The following is a 19,972-nucleotide window of genomic DNA, read 5'->3' on the forward strand; positions in this document are numbered from 1 at the left end:
CGAGTAACGAAAGTACAACTGTATTATCCCAATCAGGCGACCGACCAGTTCGGCAATGTTGGTATGTGGACCTTACTCTACAATAACGCATTTGAGGTTTTAATCAATGGAAGAAAATATTTTGCATTTAGTTACGCAGAAATGGTAAGCCCATGTGCAAAGCATGATTGAAATATTTCGTCATTTATATTCTGCTGCTTAACCCGTTTCATTCGCTGGCAGATTGACAACTACTTCATCAGAAGTCTGTGTAACCAGACGTATCCCGGATGGTCTTACGATGTTACTCTCAGACACTGGTCCTGTTTCTATGGGGTCAAGGAAACTCAGACTGGTGCTAAACTCCACGCTGACAACTCTAGGACAGAGCAGGCAAGTGAAGCTTCATGCTCGGGGGAAGTATTTTGAGCGGAAATTTAGCGTATTTATGAGGTTGTGTTTATTTGGAGCATTAGATGTTCGAAACACTAATTCCAAGAAACATTGTGTAGCCACGAAATGAATCTACATTTATAAACCGTTACTTTTCAGAATAACTTCGTAATGACGAAGGAGTACCAACAGAAAATCGTCAGAGAAATCAATAGCAAGCAGAATTCGTGGAGGGCTAAATCGTACGAGCAGTTCAATGGAAAAACGGCAGAGGAAATGTTCCGACTGTCTGGAGGTCGCAGGTACTATTAATTGAAACATCAATAACACGATTCCAAACATAAGTGTCGTATTATGCAAGTGAATTATGTAAGTGAGACACCTCCCCCCCCCCCCCCCTCCCCGCCCATAAAGACACTTGACACCGATACTACACCACCTAAGAAATGATTTATGTCATTTCTAAATTTTATACGCACTTGTTATTCATCATAAATAAATCCAGATAATATGTACGTTAGAGAAACATACACCACATTGTTACATCAGTGTGTAACGTAGGCTACCTTAGGAGGCTCTCCAAGCATATTTCCTTTTCCTGTTTACAACTGACACAGCAGCTAAACTGTTGTATTAAAGCCACGTTTCTTGATCAACAGGGAACCACAGTGCGCCATCGGTGCACGAAGCTCAGCTATTTAAAATTAAATTTCATTCCACGTATCAGACAATAACGCGCAAGGGGTATCATATGTTTAAAAGAATTAGTTCAGTCCAAAAAGTCTTATAGATATTGACATGACTAATCTCCACGCTGCAATAGCAAATGCTGTTGTTTAACCAAGTTGTCAATCCATTCTACCCTTATCTCCCCAGGCAACAAGAACTATCTGCATGAGATCGAGACCCCACAATCGAAATGGTTGTGATGTATCGGTTGCTCGCATAAGTGGCGTGAAAGATCAAGTCGTCAGGTTGGGCACCAAATTTAAAACAGCCGCAACACGTGAGAAAAATTTTGAGTGTAAAGTCACAGCGAAACAAAATCTGACCTAGTTAAAATGTTTATGTACGAAATAAACGATCGTATGCTATCACGTGTAGCCATCTAAAACGACACAGTGACGCCTGCACAGTATGTTATTTCAGTGCTTCGCTGTTGACCACGTAAACATGATCTGTTGGTTCTAAGATGCCTGTACCAGAGTTTGTGACATTCCACTTGTGATACACTGACTCTGCGTTCTTGAAATTCGGTTGCGTATTTAACTCCACTAACTTAAATGTACTGCAAGCTGATGTGGCGCGCTTACAGGACATTGGACTCGTTTTTTGGAGGGATACGTTACAGTCCCTGAAATCCAGTATTAAGATTTTCGTGACTCCCCTAAATAGCTTAAGGCCTATAGGGGGAATGAAAGCATGGCCAAGACATCTGCATATCCCTACACACTCCTTGCTCGTTTTCCGTATGTAATCACCTCATTGTCGACAGGACGTTAAATTCTAGTCTTCCTTCAGATGTACTCCATTATTTTATTGTTGTCAGCTTTCCCAAATGACATATGAACTACCAAACGACAAGGGAACTTTCCTGATTACGTGAACGTTTTGTATCACATAGCACTCACAAATCAAGTTTGTTATTGTTTATGAAGTTCCAGTGTACTGATAGAGGATAGAACTAGCAATTTGGGTTGTTAAGTGTATATTTTCCTTCATTATCCATCACACTTGCAGCCCGCATCTCGTGGTCGTGCGGTAGCGTTCTCGCTTCCCACGCCCGGGTTCCCGGGTTCGATTCCCGGCGGGGTCAGGGATTTTCTCTGCCTCGTGATGGCTGGGTGTTGTGTGATGTCCTTAGGTTAGTTAGGTTTAAGTAGTTCTAAGTTCTAGGGGACTGATGACCTAAGCTGTTAAGTCCCATAGTGCTCAGAGCCATTTGAACCAGCCATCACACTTGCGACAATGATTACTTCTTCGTCGTAACTAGTTTCGGACCGTCGCGTGCATTTTCAAACCGGTACCTTAGACGCAAATGTATTCATACAGTTCCTACCAATGTGTAGGGTACGTTGTATGATTACTAATGTACATGGGCACATTGGGAACTGTATGAATACACTTACGTCTAAGGCCATGTTTAAAAAATCGATTTGATGATTAGAAACTAGTTACCTCAAAGAAATGGCTATTATCTCAACTGCGACTGATTCTGAAGGAAAACAAAGATTTATTCTTACTGACAGGTTATTCGGCACACACATATAAATGTTACACTCATTGGAAGACTGTTAAAACAATTTGTATTAAAATGGTAATTTAGTTACAATAAACAGCTGTAGTTTTGTGTCACCCTGTTTATTCTGCTCGTACAGGAGAGAACATTTTAATTCTTTCATTTTTTCAAGTTGAGTTATCTTCACAGAAACCTCACCCCATTTCTCTAACGTATAACAGCTCGTGTCCTGCTGTGTTTTCAATAAGAAATTTAGATCTCAAGAGCATTTTAATTTTGAAAAACAGATTTAAATTTTTTACTCATCTAAATGTGGAAAACTACAACTGTGATGAATAAAATTTTTCAGAAGTGACACTAAGCAGTGATTGGTCCGACAGAATGAATCCGATGTGTGTGCGTTTCATATAATTACTTCCGTCACCGGATTGAGAAACTTCTCGCTAAGAGACTTTAGTCAAGCACTAACGCTGCTGAAAGCAATTAAAAAAACAAAAAGAGCGACGTGATCCAGTGGTAAGGACTTTTATTCACAAGGATGGTTGTCTAAATCGCCATTTAGGCTTCTAGATTTGGATTTTTTGTGATTTTTATATCACTTAAGACGCATGATGGAATTTTTCTCCAGTTGACACGATCTACTTCTTTTCCCACTTCGAGCTTGTGTTCCATGCACAACGCCCTCGTCATCGCCGGGACGTTAGTCACTTTATTTTCTTTCGCTTTAATGAACATTTCTGGAAAGCAGTCTCCAGATTAAAAAAATATAGGGAACTTTACTGTGCACAGCTTCTGTCGAAGAGCTCAAATACTGAAAACATGCTGTTTATAAACTGTCATTTCAAAATTATTTACAGGGAAATGTTATCAGTGCAAATTTATTCGAGACAATTGTATTTTCGGAAACTAAACGTGTTAAAGTTTCCCAAAACTGCAACTGAACGAAAGAAGCATATGCATTTACTATCACAGAATTCATCCTGAAAGAGGAATTCGAAAAATCTCCAGAAAATGACCTGAAGGTCAAGAAATATCCCGACGTAGAGAGAATTTCATCTGAACTTCTCTGGACAAGACAAACAAAAGCGAATGAATAGCTACATGCTCTTGAGCAAACATGTACGATTTTGTAAGATATCAACAGATTTTATGAACAAATTAATACCGATCGCTGAAAAGACGAATGGCACAATATGTAAATGTTAACAACTCTTTAGCCTATTTGATCTCTATTTACGAAGAGAACGATAGCCAAGTTCAAATATAAAGAGAACCGAAACGATTTCGAAGTGGCACATTCCGGAGACCAAGAGAGGCGAGGAACAAGACAATGTTAGCTTTAAGTTCCTTCTAGACAAGCAAATAGAAAAACTGTTTTATATTATACATAGCTTTCGTGAATACTGAGACAGATTTTGACACTGTAAAATCGGAGAAAATGTGTTGGGATTGTTGAAGAAAGTAGAAGTAGGCTACAGAAACTGAAGACTGGTACGAATTCCTTACAAAAGTAAGACAGCTGTTACTGGTGAGATTGTATTACTGCGGGACTTAGATTCTTGAGACTGAATGAAAAAAGCATTTGAGTTGAGACAAAACAGTTTCCTTCATTAGAATCAGAGAGGTACTAATATAATGACAGTGTAGCAACGACCACAGAAAGCTGAGTGAAAAGTGAAGCTTGTGGAACATTACTGTAGAAATAACTATTCACCTCTTTATATCTAACAGACGTATACGACTCCTAAGTACGAAGACAAAGGGATATGTGAGTGGAAAAAGTATTAGTGGAAGACTACGGCTTACGCTCGCAAATCAAGATATGAAAGAAGTCGTGTGTAAAATCCGCTCAAAACTGAAAATGACTTCCTAAGAAGGCGAAATACGAAAATTTGTTCTATCCACACATCTACAAATGATGCTACCAGCCATTCCTTATAGTAGCTCAGTAAATCATCTATGTCTTTCTCAGTGATATAGCACAACAGTGTAGCAAGTGTCACGTAACTTGTGCATACTTTGTTCTAATCTACTGTGCCTGAAAGCGCTTCTAATTCGACAGTCCAAAGGAGCATTTAACGTAAACGAAACGAGAGAAATGTTTCCGTCATGCTGAATAAGAAGCGGTATGTTTTGTTTACAGGGATATCCCGGTGGAGAAACCACAGCCGGCTGCAGTGACGGAGGAACAGAGAAAGCGAGCGTCCCTGCTGCCCCGCCACTGGGATTGGCGAAACGTCGACGGTGTCAACTACGTGTCGCCCGTGAGGTTCGTATATCTGGCACATCAGCGCTGTTTGCAGTGTAGTGTTGGGGTATGACAATATTAAAGAGTTTGTCCCACATATTTCCACTGTTACATCCGTCAAATTATATGTGGTTAGTATACAGAGGTAAGCTGTCCGCTGGGACCGAGCGGTTCTAGGCGCTTCAGTCTGGAACAGCGCGACTGCTACGGTCGCAGGTTCGAATCCTGCCTCGGGCATGGATGTGTGTGCTGTCCTTAGGTTCGTTGGGTTTAAGTAGTTATAAGTTAAAGGGGACTGATGACCTCAGTTGTTAAGTCCCATAATACTCAGAGCCATTCTTGAACTAGGCTGCCCCTACCGAATCTATTTATGCAACCCGCACTACGACTGTACACGGACAGGCAACAGTCACGTAGCGAAACAAGTTCCCTCTCGGAGATTTGCTTAACTGTTAGCAAACGGAATCATACCATAAAAAACACAAGTGAAGATTGACTATGAGCTGCACAGTAATTTTGGATCAATATATACCTTATTTCTGCCATTCTTGTCGAAGTGCCTCCATTCGTTCTTTGCGCAATTAGCGATGTAATCATAGAGGTTTCGGAAGTCTCTGTAGGTTTGTTCTGTTTAAAGTACTTGACATTTCATAAAAGCTTCTGAGGCTATACAAGGTGTTCGGCTATTCCCACTACAAATCTCGAGGACTTGTAGAAGGGAGTGAGCACATAGTATTTTAAATAGGAACTCATGCCCAGGAACGTCGTCCAACGACCATATCAGAGCGTCAATGTCGTAGACGTCGGCGGCTGCAAATATATGTAAATAAGGGATGATTTCGTGATGATGTTACAAACTTTCAAGAATGATGGGCACGGATAAATGTATCAAACGAGTGAGTCGATAGCTGAAGCGAAAATCACTCTGCTAAGTCTGTCAGTGGAATACATGTACCGATACTGTTGTTACTGACAATGTTCGGTATGCAATTTTCATAGGTGGTAGTATGGAACAAAACAAGAAGAAGTGTCTTACAAACATTAGCTCTAAAATGCATACCTGAGGAGCTGTGAGCACCGTCTTGGCTAGGGTGAAACACATGTCCTATATTGAACAAGTGCTCATAGCTCTTAAGTTATGCGTTCAAGAGCCTATGTTTACAGGACATTTTTTCTTGGTTTGGTCCATATTACCACCTAGGAAAGTTGCCTACTCTATAATCCTAGCAACAACGTGTATTTCACTGCCAGAGGTATCAGAACAGTTATTTGCTTTTATCTTTCGACTCGTTCGTTTCTGGTACAGGGACAATTACCTGAGACTGATACATTTCTCCTTCTTCATCAACCTTTAAACTTTGTAACATCATCGTGGAATTACCCTGTGTACATTAACAGGAGCTGGCACCTGTAACTTTTACGCTATGTAGCATCGTTGAATGACATTTCCGGACATCGATTCTAATTCAAAATATTATTTGCTTACTCCCCTCTACAAGTTGTAGAAGATGGTAATGGGAATTTTCGAACTCTCTGTATATTGGAAAGTTGTTACTTTCACACTCCCAATTTTGATATCTGCTGTTAGTTTTGTAGTTTCCAGTGATGAAGCACACTTTATAAGGCAACGTTTCTGAACCATTTATTAAAGATTAAATGCTATAAAAGCAATAAACTTACAGAGACATCCGAAACCTGTATCTGCAAATTACACAAAGATAGATCGGAGTCACTGGATAAGTGTGACACAAGTAGGTAAACTTTGGTCTAAAAAAACCTTGTAACTCATGCTCAAACCTCACTTGTATTTTTTACATTATGATTCCGTTTGCTAATAAACGCCCAGAGCCTTAAGAAGGAACTTACATCGATTACCTGGCTGTCACCTGTCTGGATACCGTTCGTAATACAGATGTAGTGCGGACTGTGTAAAAGAATTCGGTAGGGGTAGCTGAATCACTCCGTATGATGTCAAGTAAGTTCTCCAGACAAAATTGTGGATCGCCGCCAGGATACATCATTTTAATACCGTGTACCAGCCGCTCTCGCCTTGAATAATGTCCTTAACTCGGCGGGAGATACAGTCAATAAGTTTCGTCTGGTATGCCGTATCACAGACAATTAGCTGCCTGGGAGCTATCAAGTTAAGAGGATGCCGACTGTTACCTTTACCTGCTGTTCCCAGTATCTTTTGTGGTACTGTGTTTTGGTGGTCTGGTCGATGTGGGACAAGGTTCCTGCGTTTCATCTAATTGTAAGAGCAAGTGTGCAGCACTGTGAACGTGGCTGTTGTCATCTTGGAAGACGGGAGTGACCACAGAATCTACATCAAGAGGATGTAGAATATGTACAAGGAATGCAACATTTCGTCTTCTAGACTGTTTTGATGAACAACCTGATCCATTTACACAGTAATCTGAATGTGTCGGACCTAGTAATGGTATGAGAAACACCCCTTCAACATCGTAGAGGCACGACCTGAATTACATTCTCCAGATTTGCACGTCTATGTCTCATTTGGTCTCCAGTGCACTAAACTGATTATATTGTTTCAAAAGGGGCCAAACAGCGACTGCCGGCCGTTGTAGCCGAGCGGTTCTAGGCATGTGACGTGCGTGATGTACTTAGGTAACTTAGTTTTAAGTAGTTATAAGTCTACGGGACTGATGACCTCAAATGTTAAGTCCCTAGTGCGTAGAGTCATTCGAACCATTTTTTGAAACAGCGACTCGTCAGACGATACTACACGTTTCCTGTTAGCTACGACCCAGGTTCTGTGTTGTATGGCCCACTGAAGACGTAAATAGCTTTATGTAACGCGACCGAGCGGGATGGCGCAGTGGTTAGCACACTGGACTCGCATTCGAGAGGACGACGGTTCAAACCCGTCTCCGGCCATCCTGATTTGGGTTTTCCATGATTTCCCTAAATCGTTTCAGGCAAATGCCACGACGGTGCCTTTGAAAGGGAATGGCCGATTTCCTTCCCAATCCTTCCCTAATCCAAGCTTGTGCTCCGTCTCTAATGACCTCGTTGTCGACGGGACGTTAAACACTAATCTCCTCCTCTTCCTTTATGTAGCGCTGCGAGCAACGGCCCTCATATGAGGTACTCGAATACAGATGTCCATTGAGTGCAGTGGCCTTCTCAATGTTGACCTAAATACTGACTGAAATTACGTGTTCGCACTAACAGTAGCAGTTCATGTTGGCTTTGAAAGCGTCACTGGGTGGACATAGCACTCCTCTCCCGTCCCTCTCAGTATATTTTTATTACCACTGTTCTTATGCCGTGTGACACGGCTGTGAATGGTCCACCATTTCTTGTAGACACTTGGAGCAATCTACATTTATACGTTTTCATTGTGTGGTCATGGCTATGTCGAATTGCGATAGCTTCTTTCTGCGATTGTGTCAAATCTCCTCCTCGATCCACTTTACTGCTCCGATTCTGCGCAAGTGGCATACTTCCCTACACTACCAGGCTAACGTCAGCGGTGGAAGGTCGTATGATGGACTGGTACCACTTCCACGCAGTATACCCCGGCTGGAGCGACCAAATGGTTCAAATGGCTCTGAGCACTATGGGACTAAACATCTGAGGTCATCAGTCCCCTAGAACTTAGAACTACTTAAACCTAACTAACCTAAGGACATCACACACATCCATGCCCGAGGCAGGATTCGAACCTGCGACCGTAGCGGTCGCGCGGTTCCAGACTGAAGCGCCTAGAACCGCTCGGCCACCACGGCCGGCTGGAGCGACCAGTTTCCTCTTTTAAGAGGGTGATTGGTATTTTGCTTGATGAGATTGTAGTGTCTGCTAACTCCGTCCGAATAGGTGTCGGAAAACCAAACGCTATCGACCGGTCTGCTGTGTCATCCTCAGCCGACAGGCGTCACTGGATGTGGATGCGATGGGGCATGTAGTCAGCACACTATTCTTACGACCGTTGTCAGTTTTCATGACCGGAGCCGCTACTTCTCATTTAAGTACTCCTCAGTTGGCCTCACAGGGGCTGAGTGCAACCTGTTTGCCAACAGCGCTCGGCAGACCCGAATGGTCACCCACCGAAGTGCTGTCCAAGCCCAACAGTGATTAACTTCTGTGACCTGACAGGAACCGGTGTCACCGCTTTGGAATGGCCATTGGCGTGGCGAGATTATAAGCGGATTAAAATACTCCACGATCATCACATCCAAAATAAAACAGTATACATTAAATAAATATTTAAATAAAAATAAGTAAGTAATACGACACATTTTTAAATGGGAGTAAGAAGAATAAAATAATTTTCCCACCCCAACACTGATCCCTAACCTCATACAGAGTGCTCTGAAAATTTATGATTGTGAATTTTTAATAACTATGAAGGTATTAATAACAAAACAGCGTAGGGTGTATGCAATACATAACTAATGCACACGTAATTCAGGTTGTAACTGTTATTTCCTGCATGTGCCCCACGTTTTTCGTTATGAATTTTACAAGTATTTTCATAAGTATTAACAGTTGATCAACGCAAATATTTAGAACTATCTGTGTAAAGTTAGGAATTTGTATAGGTCTATAAGAAATTATTTTATACTTATAGGCCGATTCGGTAACTTGTTGTATTTGAGAGGACAAGTTAATCTCTCACTTATTTTTCGTATATGGAAAATTATTAAAGATTTTGTTACCACCTTACACACCTTGAGCGAGAGTCTAGGAAGTTAGTGGCCTGGGCGGACGTTGATGGAGCCTGGTAGTGCACTAAAAGCATGAGGTATTTTTATGCATCTTAGCTCACAGAAACAGCATGCTTAAGTTGAAAGTAATTGGTGGCGAGGCCATCCCTCAATAAATCTTGCCAGACAGGCCCACAGCCCTACAAGGGAGACAGAGCATCCCCTATTTGAGACAGGTCTCCAGCAGAACAATGCCAAGCTTCCTGCCACAGCGCCAGCGGAAGGCTGGGCTGGGGACTACTGACTGAAAGGACGCATCTACACAGTGGAGTCGTAAACAGGGCACTGTGTGCAAAGCCACACGTAATAAAAATTCATAAGGTATTTGTTAATCCTACCTTTTGAGTTCTTATGGTGACATTTGCTCAGAAACTTCCATTCCATAACCCACAGTTCTTTAGAAATCAAATACCAATTTTTATAGACTTACTATAAAAAGGTTTTAATATAGTGAAATATTTTCATAAAAACTTACACATCCTATTTTATTCCCTTGGAGATTGAATTTCCGAATACACTGAAACATGTATTTTTTGTTTCCAAGCGATAAACTAATCACAAAATTTCTTAGATTTAGCTTTAAAAATGCTTTCATTATGAAATATTTTCATAACAATTTTCATCCGCTATTTCACCTCTGTAGGGATTGAATTTCCGAAACATTGAAACAAGCACATTGTATTTGTAACTGAGATGCCAAATAACAATTTTCATAGATGTAGCTTCAATAATGATTTATTTTAAAAAATCCAAAGAATTTTTTATACCTTTAGTTTGAAAATACTTTAGTAGTACTTTAATAATTATTTTTTTTAAATAGAGGACTTTCATTCACTTCCCCCCGCCCCCCCCCCCCCTGTAAAGTTGAAGCTTCCAAAAATGCTGTAACATTCTGTCCAAGAAACCAAATACCAATATTCGTAGCTCTAGCTACAAAAGTTTCCTAATAGCGACATATTTTCAAAAGAAGTGTCATTCCCTATTTCACATCGTTAGGGGCGTAGTTTCGAAAAATTCCTTTTTAATCGATACCTACAGTATATGATCAACACATTCTCCAAATTTCTTTACTTTCTATCATTTACGGTTTGGCCTGAGCGATGATGGGTCAGTCAGATGGAACATTTCCTTTTGTACAGAGAGATGTATGTGACCGTTGAGCTGCAAATCGATGCTACAGACGAGTAGAGTTTTTAGCGAACAGCCTTAGTCACATCTTGTACAACCTCTCGTTGCTGAAGCCCGCATTTTCATCCCTCAGGAATCAGCTATCTTGCGGGGCCTGCTACGCATTCGCTGTGATGGGGATGTTGGAGTCGCGACTTCGCATCCGCACCAACAACACCTACCAGCCCGTGTTGTCTGTCCAGGACGCCATAGACTGCAGCGACCTGGTAGGAGGGTGTAACGGCGGCTACGCTTACCAGCTAAGTCGCTACGCGTTGGTAAGTGGTGTCAATCTAACGCACACTACCTTCAAGGAAGATTACTCGCTCGACGTATTTTGTTCTCGTATTCACGGTAGCGTCATTTTAGTCTGTTTTAAATCAGCTTTAATCATTCATCATCTGTAATGGCTCAGGCACTGCCCTTGTACTTCTGTGGAGAGTTTTTCAGATTTAGCGTTTGACTGTTCAAATTTTAAGTCCTCGCTGGTTTCCAAATTAATTTAAGGCGAGTATTAGGATGGTTTGTAAACTATGTCTACGGTGTATTTCGGGCCACATTTCTAGTAGGGCAGAGCTTCCGTTCCATAATTAATGAGCGAATGGTAAACGGTTCGCTATTCTATAAACTTCTTTCCTTTCCTTTAAAATGGCATGCTGGAGTGACGATAAATGAAGAAACACTGATAATATATGCTGTTAAGAAATCAGAAAAATACAGGATGGGACAAAACTTATGAGGGGGTTCTGTGAATAAGTTTTTAATTATCATCTGCAGTTTTGGTTCTTTGATCGGAGCTGAATTTTTCCATGGTCAGTCTCCCGTCCTTTCTGTCAGCCTCTGAAGCAAAAGACGGAGATAAGAATAAATAAAACACTCACTCACAGTTATAAGCCCTCCATGGATTTTATACGTCATGTATATTTATATCCCGTGTAAAACACGATATTAGTTAAAGCTTCGTAACTCGACAAAACATATGGCCACAAGGAAGGGCATCCATGCAGAAATGTACCTAATCATGGTAACAGCGGACTGCCTAGAATAGGATAAATGCTGGGAAAGAGATGGATTTTGACTACATGTGTCAGCATGAAGACCTCAGCTGGAAAACAATTTAATTATAAACATACACTATTCGGAAAAAATGAGACAGGTAAAAGTGGAGGAGGAAACGGAACGGAACTTAGAGAGACGGTGTGTCATATTCTTTTGACGATTGCAACATCGAGTCAACTTTACAAACAATCTGGCAGTATGACCTCACTTTTCAGTATAACGTTGCACCCCATTGCCTTCGATGCATGTGCTGATTCGGTTCGAAAGAGTGTCGATAAGCCACTGCATCTTGTTCTGAGACAAGCAGGTCCACAACTGCCCTTTCCAACTACATTAGGAGCAGATGACGCGATCTCACACAAGTATGCATTATCTCCATGGCATTCACAATGATCACAAAACATATGACACTGTGCACACTCCTTATGCACGCTACCAGGCCTTGGAACAACACTTAACACAACCAACATTAACGCACTGTGGTAATCTTTCTACCTGCCAACGAGAACTGCAACTTCCACACTCGCCGAAGTTGCGTACATGTACAAAGTTGCATAGGAATACTACCATGTCTTATGGGCGCTTCACCTTTGTTTTGAGGCGTGTATGCGAAATACAACAACCTAAAACAGCTGTTTTCTCAGAATTTCATACCACGATTTGCGCAGATTTTCTGCTGGTCTGCTTATACCATGGACCGTTTTCAACAATAGGAAGAATAAATGTCTTATTAACACGTATCCAAACTTACACGCTTTCCACTCTGGAAGCTAATTTAAACATGCCATAGAGCATTCTGCACAATAAAAGGAAGAAATAGTATGGGTTTGCTGGCTGGGTCATCTCGATGGATTGGTTTTGGTTGCCTAATCGGGAGAGGTTTCCTTCCTCCGAGCTAAGGGCCTCTTTCCTTGTGGTGTGTGAGAGTTGTGCCTTACATTTTTCTCTTGAATGTAGGCGACTATATACTGAGGTGACAAAAGTCATCGGGTAGCGATATTCACACATACAGGTGGCGGTAGTATCAGAGACACGAGGTGTAAAAGGACAGTGCATTGGTGGAGCTGTCATTTGTACTCAGGCGATTCATGTGAAAAGGATTCCGACGCGATTCTGCCTGCACGACGGGAATTAGGATTTTGAACGCGGAATACCAGTTGGAGACAGACATATGGGAAATTACATTTCGCAAATTATTAGGGAATTCAGTATTCCGCATACCATAGTGTCAAGAGTGTGACGATAATATTAGATTCCAGGCACTACCTCGCACCGTGGACAACGCAGTGCCCGACGGCCTTCACTTAACGGCCGAGAGCAGCGGCACTTGCGAAGAGTTGTCAGTGCTAACAGACAAGCAATACTGTGTGAAATAACCTCACAGATACTGTGGCGACACAAGCGCTGCATCATTTGAGAGATACAGAGGCGAGCGAGTGCGCCGGCACTAACCCCAGTTCACTGCTAGTAGCGCCACGTCACCACAACTCGCCTGCTCGCAGCACACTAGTATTGAACCATAATTCAATAATGGAATTAAAAGTTTAAGTTGCTTTTCGAAAGTTTTCCAGCGTGTGATTTAGTATATTAATGTTTAAACTGTCAACTCTTAGGTTGATCACATGATTATTTTGCCCTAAATACATCGTTTTAAGAAAAAAAAAGTGACGCTAAATAATAAAGCTAGGAACCCAGAAGTTGGTCATAAAGTGCAGATATATGTCAAAAATAACTAGTACAAGTTACAGCGTGATTAAAACAATGTTTTGGTCATAATATTGACTCAGAATATTAGACTTACAGCTATAAAAATTTGTATGAAGCTTCAGTTTAGTAGAAAGCATTAATTATGTAACCCCACTGAGCTACCTATAATACTTTTCGATAAATTTGCTGAAAAGTGTAACAAAAATGTCCTTAATTGTAGTAGATTAAGTATCTGTTATATTACTGCTAGAAAGTTCTGATTACAGCATGTGAAGAAACCTATTAAGTAATAGAGCTCCAACAAGTCTCAAGGTCTGGATGTAAATAATAAGAAATAAAAGGTCTCTTAAACGTGTAGTTCCGAGGTCATGTTCTTCTGTTAGTCCTGTTCTAAAAATTTTAGACGGCAAAGCTCAATGTGAGTGAGCTCAAACTTGTTCTGTGATTTTATCCAACTTAACTACAATCATACAAAAATTACAAAAAATTCTGTATTTATTCATCACATTGTTATGTAATATTATATGTCCGAGAAAGCGACCAATTAGAAGCTACTACAGTGGGCATAGAGCGGATGGCAGCAGGTGTTCCTTTGGCCGTCCGCTGCGCCAGTGTATAAATACAGCCTGGGAGGCAAGACGAGTCTTCACTTCGCACACCGTATGAAACGCTGGAGTACCTGCTGTCTCTGATGACGTCACAGCCTGACCGCAACTAAACTCAAGCTTTCAGTACAAATAAGAAGTGAAATCACGAGGATTGAACGCCATTCTGGATCGCTTAGATTTCACAGAAGTAGCAGTTAGTGTGCCACCCGTAAGGTTAACAAATCCGCGTGGCAAGTGGTGACAATTATTTTCCACTTTCGCGACGAGCAGTTATTTTCATTATCAGAAGTCAGGGCGAAAGACAATTTAATAGGAACTTACCGTAGAGGTCGGCTCTGAACTGCTCGTAGTGCTGTTTAGCATACAGAGATTTATCATTGGTATTAACATGATGAATATTATGACGTGGTGCATGTGAAACTTTACCAAATATATCTGTCCGTTAGAACCCAAAATCTTCATTATAATCATAATCCTGATCCCGTTGAGCAAATAGGGAACAGAAATATTTCTTTCAGTGGGCTGGATCCGAATGTGGACTTGCAGACTGGGAACTATAGTCAGTAAGTTCTCCATCACTTTCTGGTTGACCACAGAAATAGTTTCCAGGGTCTCGTAAAAGACAGAAAACAGTATTCTAATAATCCATTTTCCTACGATTTAAGACTGACCAATTTATTAAATATTATTATGAACCCGCCGCCCCACAATACGTACGACGAACGAATGCATTAGGAGAGTGGGGCGAAATTTGGCGTTAATGAGATATAGCAGCGAACGACCGACCCGAGTCCCTTTCCTAACAGCACGACATCGCCTGAAGTATGGAACTGTCTTGGTCCTGAGGTCGAACTGATGATTGACTATGGTTATGTTTGGTTTCTTGGTGTCCAACTGCAGCCGTTCGCAGACTTCATGCTTCCGAACAACGATGGAGCTTTCGTGGATAACAGTGCGCCATGTATCCGGGTCACAATTGTTCGCGATTGGTTTGAGGAACATTCTGGACAATTTGAGCGCATGATCTGCTCACCTAGATCGCCCGGAATGAATCATATCGATCATTTGTGGGACATAAACGAGAAGTCCGTTTGTGCACAAACTACTGCACCAGCAACACTTTTGCAACTATGGACAGCTACAGATACAGCATGGCTCAGTATTTATGCATGCAAGTTGTTTCCATGCCATGTCGAGTTACTGCACTACGCCAGTTTAAAGTAGATTTGATACATTACTAGGAGGCATCAGATGCTGTTTGCCATCTCATTGTGTTTATAGCATCCCGTCTCTTTCGTGTTCTGCAATGATGACAGAAGGAGAGGGTGAAATCCGATGCCAGAACACTGCCTACACCTCTCGACTAGTACCACGGGCCACTGAGCTTAACGTGTCTCTCCCACCGACGGATCGCCATTAACAAGAAAATATCTCCGTGAGAAATTTAATTCAGGACAATGGCGCGCAGTCTCGAGATCAGGAGATTTGCGCCACTGCCTCCACTCCCCTTGTCGGCCAAATAACAGTTTCTTTGCACCACAAGGATTCGAGACGTCTACTACCCATGGAGCGCCATAACTTTAGGATGCTTTAACTATACCGGCTACGGAGCAGGGAACCTCTTACAGTGTATCACATTGAACGACACTCTCTCTCTCTCACTAACGTAGGGTCGTGCTGTTTCCAACGAAATCATTGCTCTCGCCACATTCTCTTGCTAATCGCCTTCAGTTCCTCAGTCGTTGCCGACTACTTTGGAGTCGACATGTCTACCTAACAGGCACGACATTTGCAAAAAAAAAAAAAAAAAAAAAAAAAAAAAAAAAAAAAAAAACTGGCAGGTATGGTCTTTGCTGGTAAATGTCAATGGGTGTGCGCAGGTGTAGCTGCAATGAAAAAATATCCGAACCGAATCATAAATGAGATTGTTGAACTGCTTCGGCGTTTAAGTGAGACGGGCATCGTTGCAGGAATGGGTGATAGTGGGGTGGCAGATGCGCCATACACATACACTGTCTGTGGACGAACTTCTAACCAAGACTGTGAACCACGATACACCTTGCCAATAACAGGCAGGTGTCTCCCCCCCCCCCCCCCCCTCATCCTCCCCCGACATGAGGCAAGGCAAGCAACTGCCTGGAACAGCCCTCTTGAAAGCACTTGATGCCAGCGACACCTAAGACATGTGTATGGCATAGTATAGAAGGACTTCTCTTAGTGGGATAAGCTTTCTTCACCCTGCCATTAAAATTCTGTTATTCGTGTCATTCATACTGCTCAAAAATGAAGACAATCTCTGTTGTGTCAGCTACTGTGGGAGTCAGCAACGACACGAACAAGGAAGGAGAGAAGCTGTGATAGTCGACGGCAGGAATCCAAAATGATCTGGACAGACAGACTAACAGAACACCTTATTTCCAAAGGGAAATAAACATAACTTCTCGTTACGATGTGGTTACCTGTGCTTCCTATGCCTCCTACATGCAATTACATTTACTTTCTATTACGCAGGCTCAGTATCGTCTTCCTATTACTCAGTACTGATGCTCTCGAAGTCTGCAATCGATCTGTGACCTATCAGCTATGGCCAGCTGTTTAAGTCAGTGTTGACAGGGGGTGCTGAACTCTGTCTTCCTGAAGGTGCGGCACTAACCGCTCTTTCCACTTGCGCGCGAGTCAGGGCCTTCATGATGCCGTTTCGCGGCGCTGCCCTGGTCGGGGTGCAGCCGATACTTTAGGACTACACAGTTTATTTCGCGACAGGATACTCAAAATTCCGAATACATATCTGTTTGTTACAATCCCATCACCATGGTGGCCTTCCTACCATGAGGTCCCCCTTCAGCTCTAGCATTGTTTAAGACACACTATGGTCAGTTGGTTGATTCGGGGACCAAACAGCGAAGTCATCGGTTTCATCGGATTATGGCAGTATGTGATAGAGGTGTCTCAAAACAGATGATTAGCTTGAATGTACTTATTTCTAAGATTTGGGTGGATTATAACGTAAATGACAATTTTCGAAATGCATCTTTACGTGTTTGCGGTTGTTGGGATAAAATAATACGGGATGCCGCTGCATTATTCCACTTCTGACATGTACCACGAACTTTGCAGGAACAGGGCGTCGTAGAAGAACAGTGCAGACCCTACAATGCCAGTAATGGCCAGTGTATGGCCAACACGTGCGACCGCATTTACGTGTCGGACTACTCGTTCGTGGGTGGTAAGTATCAGTGGTGCGGACCGCAATATTATCGTTTTCACTTTGTATTGTAGTTGCCAGTCTGAAGAGTGGTTCGAGGCAACTCTTCAAGCTAGTCAATGTTGAGGAAATTTTCTCATTTCCAACCACTGCACCAACGTCTATTTGAAACTATTAACTGCATTTTAACCTTCGTTTCCCTCTTCAGTTTCCACCATCCACACTTCCACCACTGCCATGATTTGTTTTATTAACCTATTACTTCTTTTATTCAAGTTGTGCCGTAAAAATCTTTCTGCCATTCCAGTCAGTACCTCTTGATTACCTAATCGCTCTACCTATCTACTATTCAACATTCTCCTATGGTATCACGTTTCAAAAGATCTCTTTTTTTTCGTGTTTGTAATTTTTTCCGTTCACATTTCAGTTGCATACAAGTCTACACACAGATGAAATTCTTTCAGGAGATACTGCATGTCCTTACACATAATGTTGTATTTGTCGTCTAAATATTTATGCTTTTCAGGATGCTCTTCTTTTTATTGCCATTTTCCATTTTACAGATTGAATAGCATGGAGGACTGACGACAATACTGTTTCATTCCTTCCTGAAGGACTGCTTCACTTCCTTCTCTTTCCACTTGCAAAGAGTGTATTCCAAGTTCTCATTGTAGTCGTCTCACACTGAGGAGACAAAGTTCATGGGACAGCGAAATGCACATAAAAAGATAGGGATAATACAGCGTACACAGTGTATAAAAGCGCAGTGCATTGGCGCAGCTGTCGTTTGTACTCAGGCGATTTGTGTGAAAGGATTTCCGACGTGATTACTGCCTAACGACTGGAATTAACAAACTCTAAATGCGGAATCGTATTTCGATCTACACTCATGCTCATAAATTAAGGATAATTGCAGAACGTGGTGCCACACAACGTGGCACTACACAAAACACGCTTATAGCATAGGCACATAGGGAACACGCACGATACAGATCTGTTAGTCCACGGTATTGGTGATAAGTTGAGAAAACCGTTCCGAAACACATGTGTTGCAAAACGCCACTGTTTCCTGCGCATATACCGCGATATCAATATGGGATATGATCACCATGCACACGTACACAGGCCACAGAACGGGTTGGTATACTCTGGATGAGGTGGTCGAGCAGCTGCTGGGGTATAGCCTCCCATTCGTGCACCAGTCCCTGTCGGAACTCCTGAAGACATGCAGGGGTTTGAAGACATTCAGCGATACGTCGACCGAGAGCACCCCAGACGTGCTCTATGGAGTTTAGGTCTGGAGGACAGCCAGGACACTCCATTCGCCTGATGTTTTCTGTTTCAAGGTACTCCTCCGCTATGGCAGCTCGGTGGGGCCGTGTGTTATCATCCATCACAAGGAAGGTGGGACCCACGGCACCCCTGAAAAGGCGGACGTATAAAATGACGTCCCGATACAGCTGATCTGTTACAGTTCCTTTGTCAGAGACATGCAGGGAAGTACGTGCACCAATCATAATCCCACTCCACACCATCAAACCACGACCTCCATACAGGTCCCTTTCAAGGACATTTAGGGGTTAGTATCTGGTTCCTGGTTCACGCCACATGAAAACCCGGCGAGAATCACTGTTCAGACTATACCTGGACTCGTCTGTGAACATAATGTGGGACCACTGTTCCTATGACCGTGTACTGTGTTCTTCAGACCAGGCTTTACGGGCTCTCCTGTGACCAGGGGTCAGTGGAATGCACATTGCAGGTCTCCGGGCGAATAAACCATGTCTGTTCAGTCGTCTGTAGACCGTGTGCCTGGAGACAACTGTTCCAGTGGCTGCAGTAAGGTCCGGAGCAAGGCTACCTGCAGTACTCTGTGGCCGTCTGCGGGCACTGATGGTGAGATGTCGGTATTCTTGCGGTGTTGTACACTGTGGACATCCCGTACGGTAGCGCCTGGACACATTTCCTGTCTGCAGGAATCGTTACCATAGACCTGAGATCACACTTTGTGGCACACAGAGCGCCCGTGCTACGACCCGCTGTGTTTGACCAGCCTACAGTCGCCCTAGTATTCTACCCCTCATAACGTCATCAATATGTACTTTTGATCAACGTTGGACACACAATCACCATTAGCACGTCTGAAAAAGTATGCACACTTACTCGCTGCACCTCTGCGTATGTGGACAGCTGCCAGCACCGCCGTGCAGCGACCGCAGGTCAAATGCACTGTATGGTCATACCCCAACGTGATTTAAACCCGCAAACCCATAAACCCACAAACCGCCCCCAGAGCGTTGTTTCAGGATGTATCAGCATTATCCTTAGTTTATGAGCCTGAGTGTGGATGCATGGGACATTTTATTTCGGAAATCGTCAGGGAATTCAATATTCCGAGATCCACAGAACCAAAAGTGTGTCGAGATACCAGATTTCATGGGGCCGTATCCGTTAAGACAGCAGAGCGAAATTAGGCGTTAATGGCAGCAGACGACCGACGCGAGTGCCTTTGCTAACAGGAGATCGCATGCAGCTCCTGTCCTGGCCTCATCACTATATCGGTTGGACTCTAGACGACTGAATAAACTTGGCTGGGCCAGATGAGTCCAGATGTCAGTTGATAAGTGTTGATGGTAG

General features: G+C 42.6%; 1 protein-coding gene and 1 non-coding gene across 2 annotated transcripts in view; both read left to right on the top strand.

Moving 5' to 3' along the window:
- The first annotated feature begins 543 nt into the window (after positions 1 to 543).
- LOC126457237 (dipeptidyl peptidase 1-like) overlaps positions 544 to 19,972 on the top strand; it is a 31,897-nt gene continuing 12,468 nt past the window's right edge. The window contains exons 1-4 of the mRNA XM_050093419.1: positions 544 to 674; positions 4,755 to 4,880; positions 10,851 to 11,034; positions 17,248 to 17,356. Coding sequence (XP_049949376.1) covers positions 544 to 674; positions 4,755 to 4,880; positions 10,851 to 11,034; positions 17,248 to 17,356 — 550 coding nt within the window. The remainder of the gene's footprint in view (positions 675 to 4,754; positions 4,881 to 10,850; positions 11,035 to 17,247; positions 17,357 to 19,972) is intronic.
- Positions 7,685 to 7,757, top strand: Trnaa-cgc (transfer RNA alanine (anticodon CGC)). The gene has a single exon. It is a non-coding gene; the product is annotated as a tRNA-Ala (tRNA).

This window comes from Schistocerca serialis, chromosome 1 (genome assembly GCF_023864345.2).
Source record: "Schistocerca serialis cubense isolate TAMUIC-IGC-003099 chromosome 1, iqSchSeri2.2, whole genome shotgun sequence".
NCBI classification, from domain to species: domain Eukaryota; kingdom Metazoa; phylum Arthropoda; class Insecta; order Orthoptera; family Acrididae; genus Schistocerca; species Schistocerca serialis.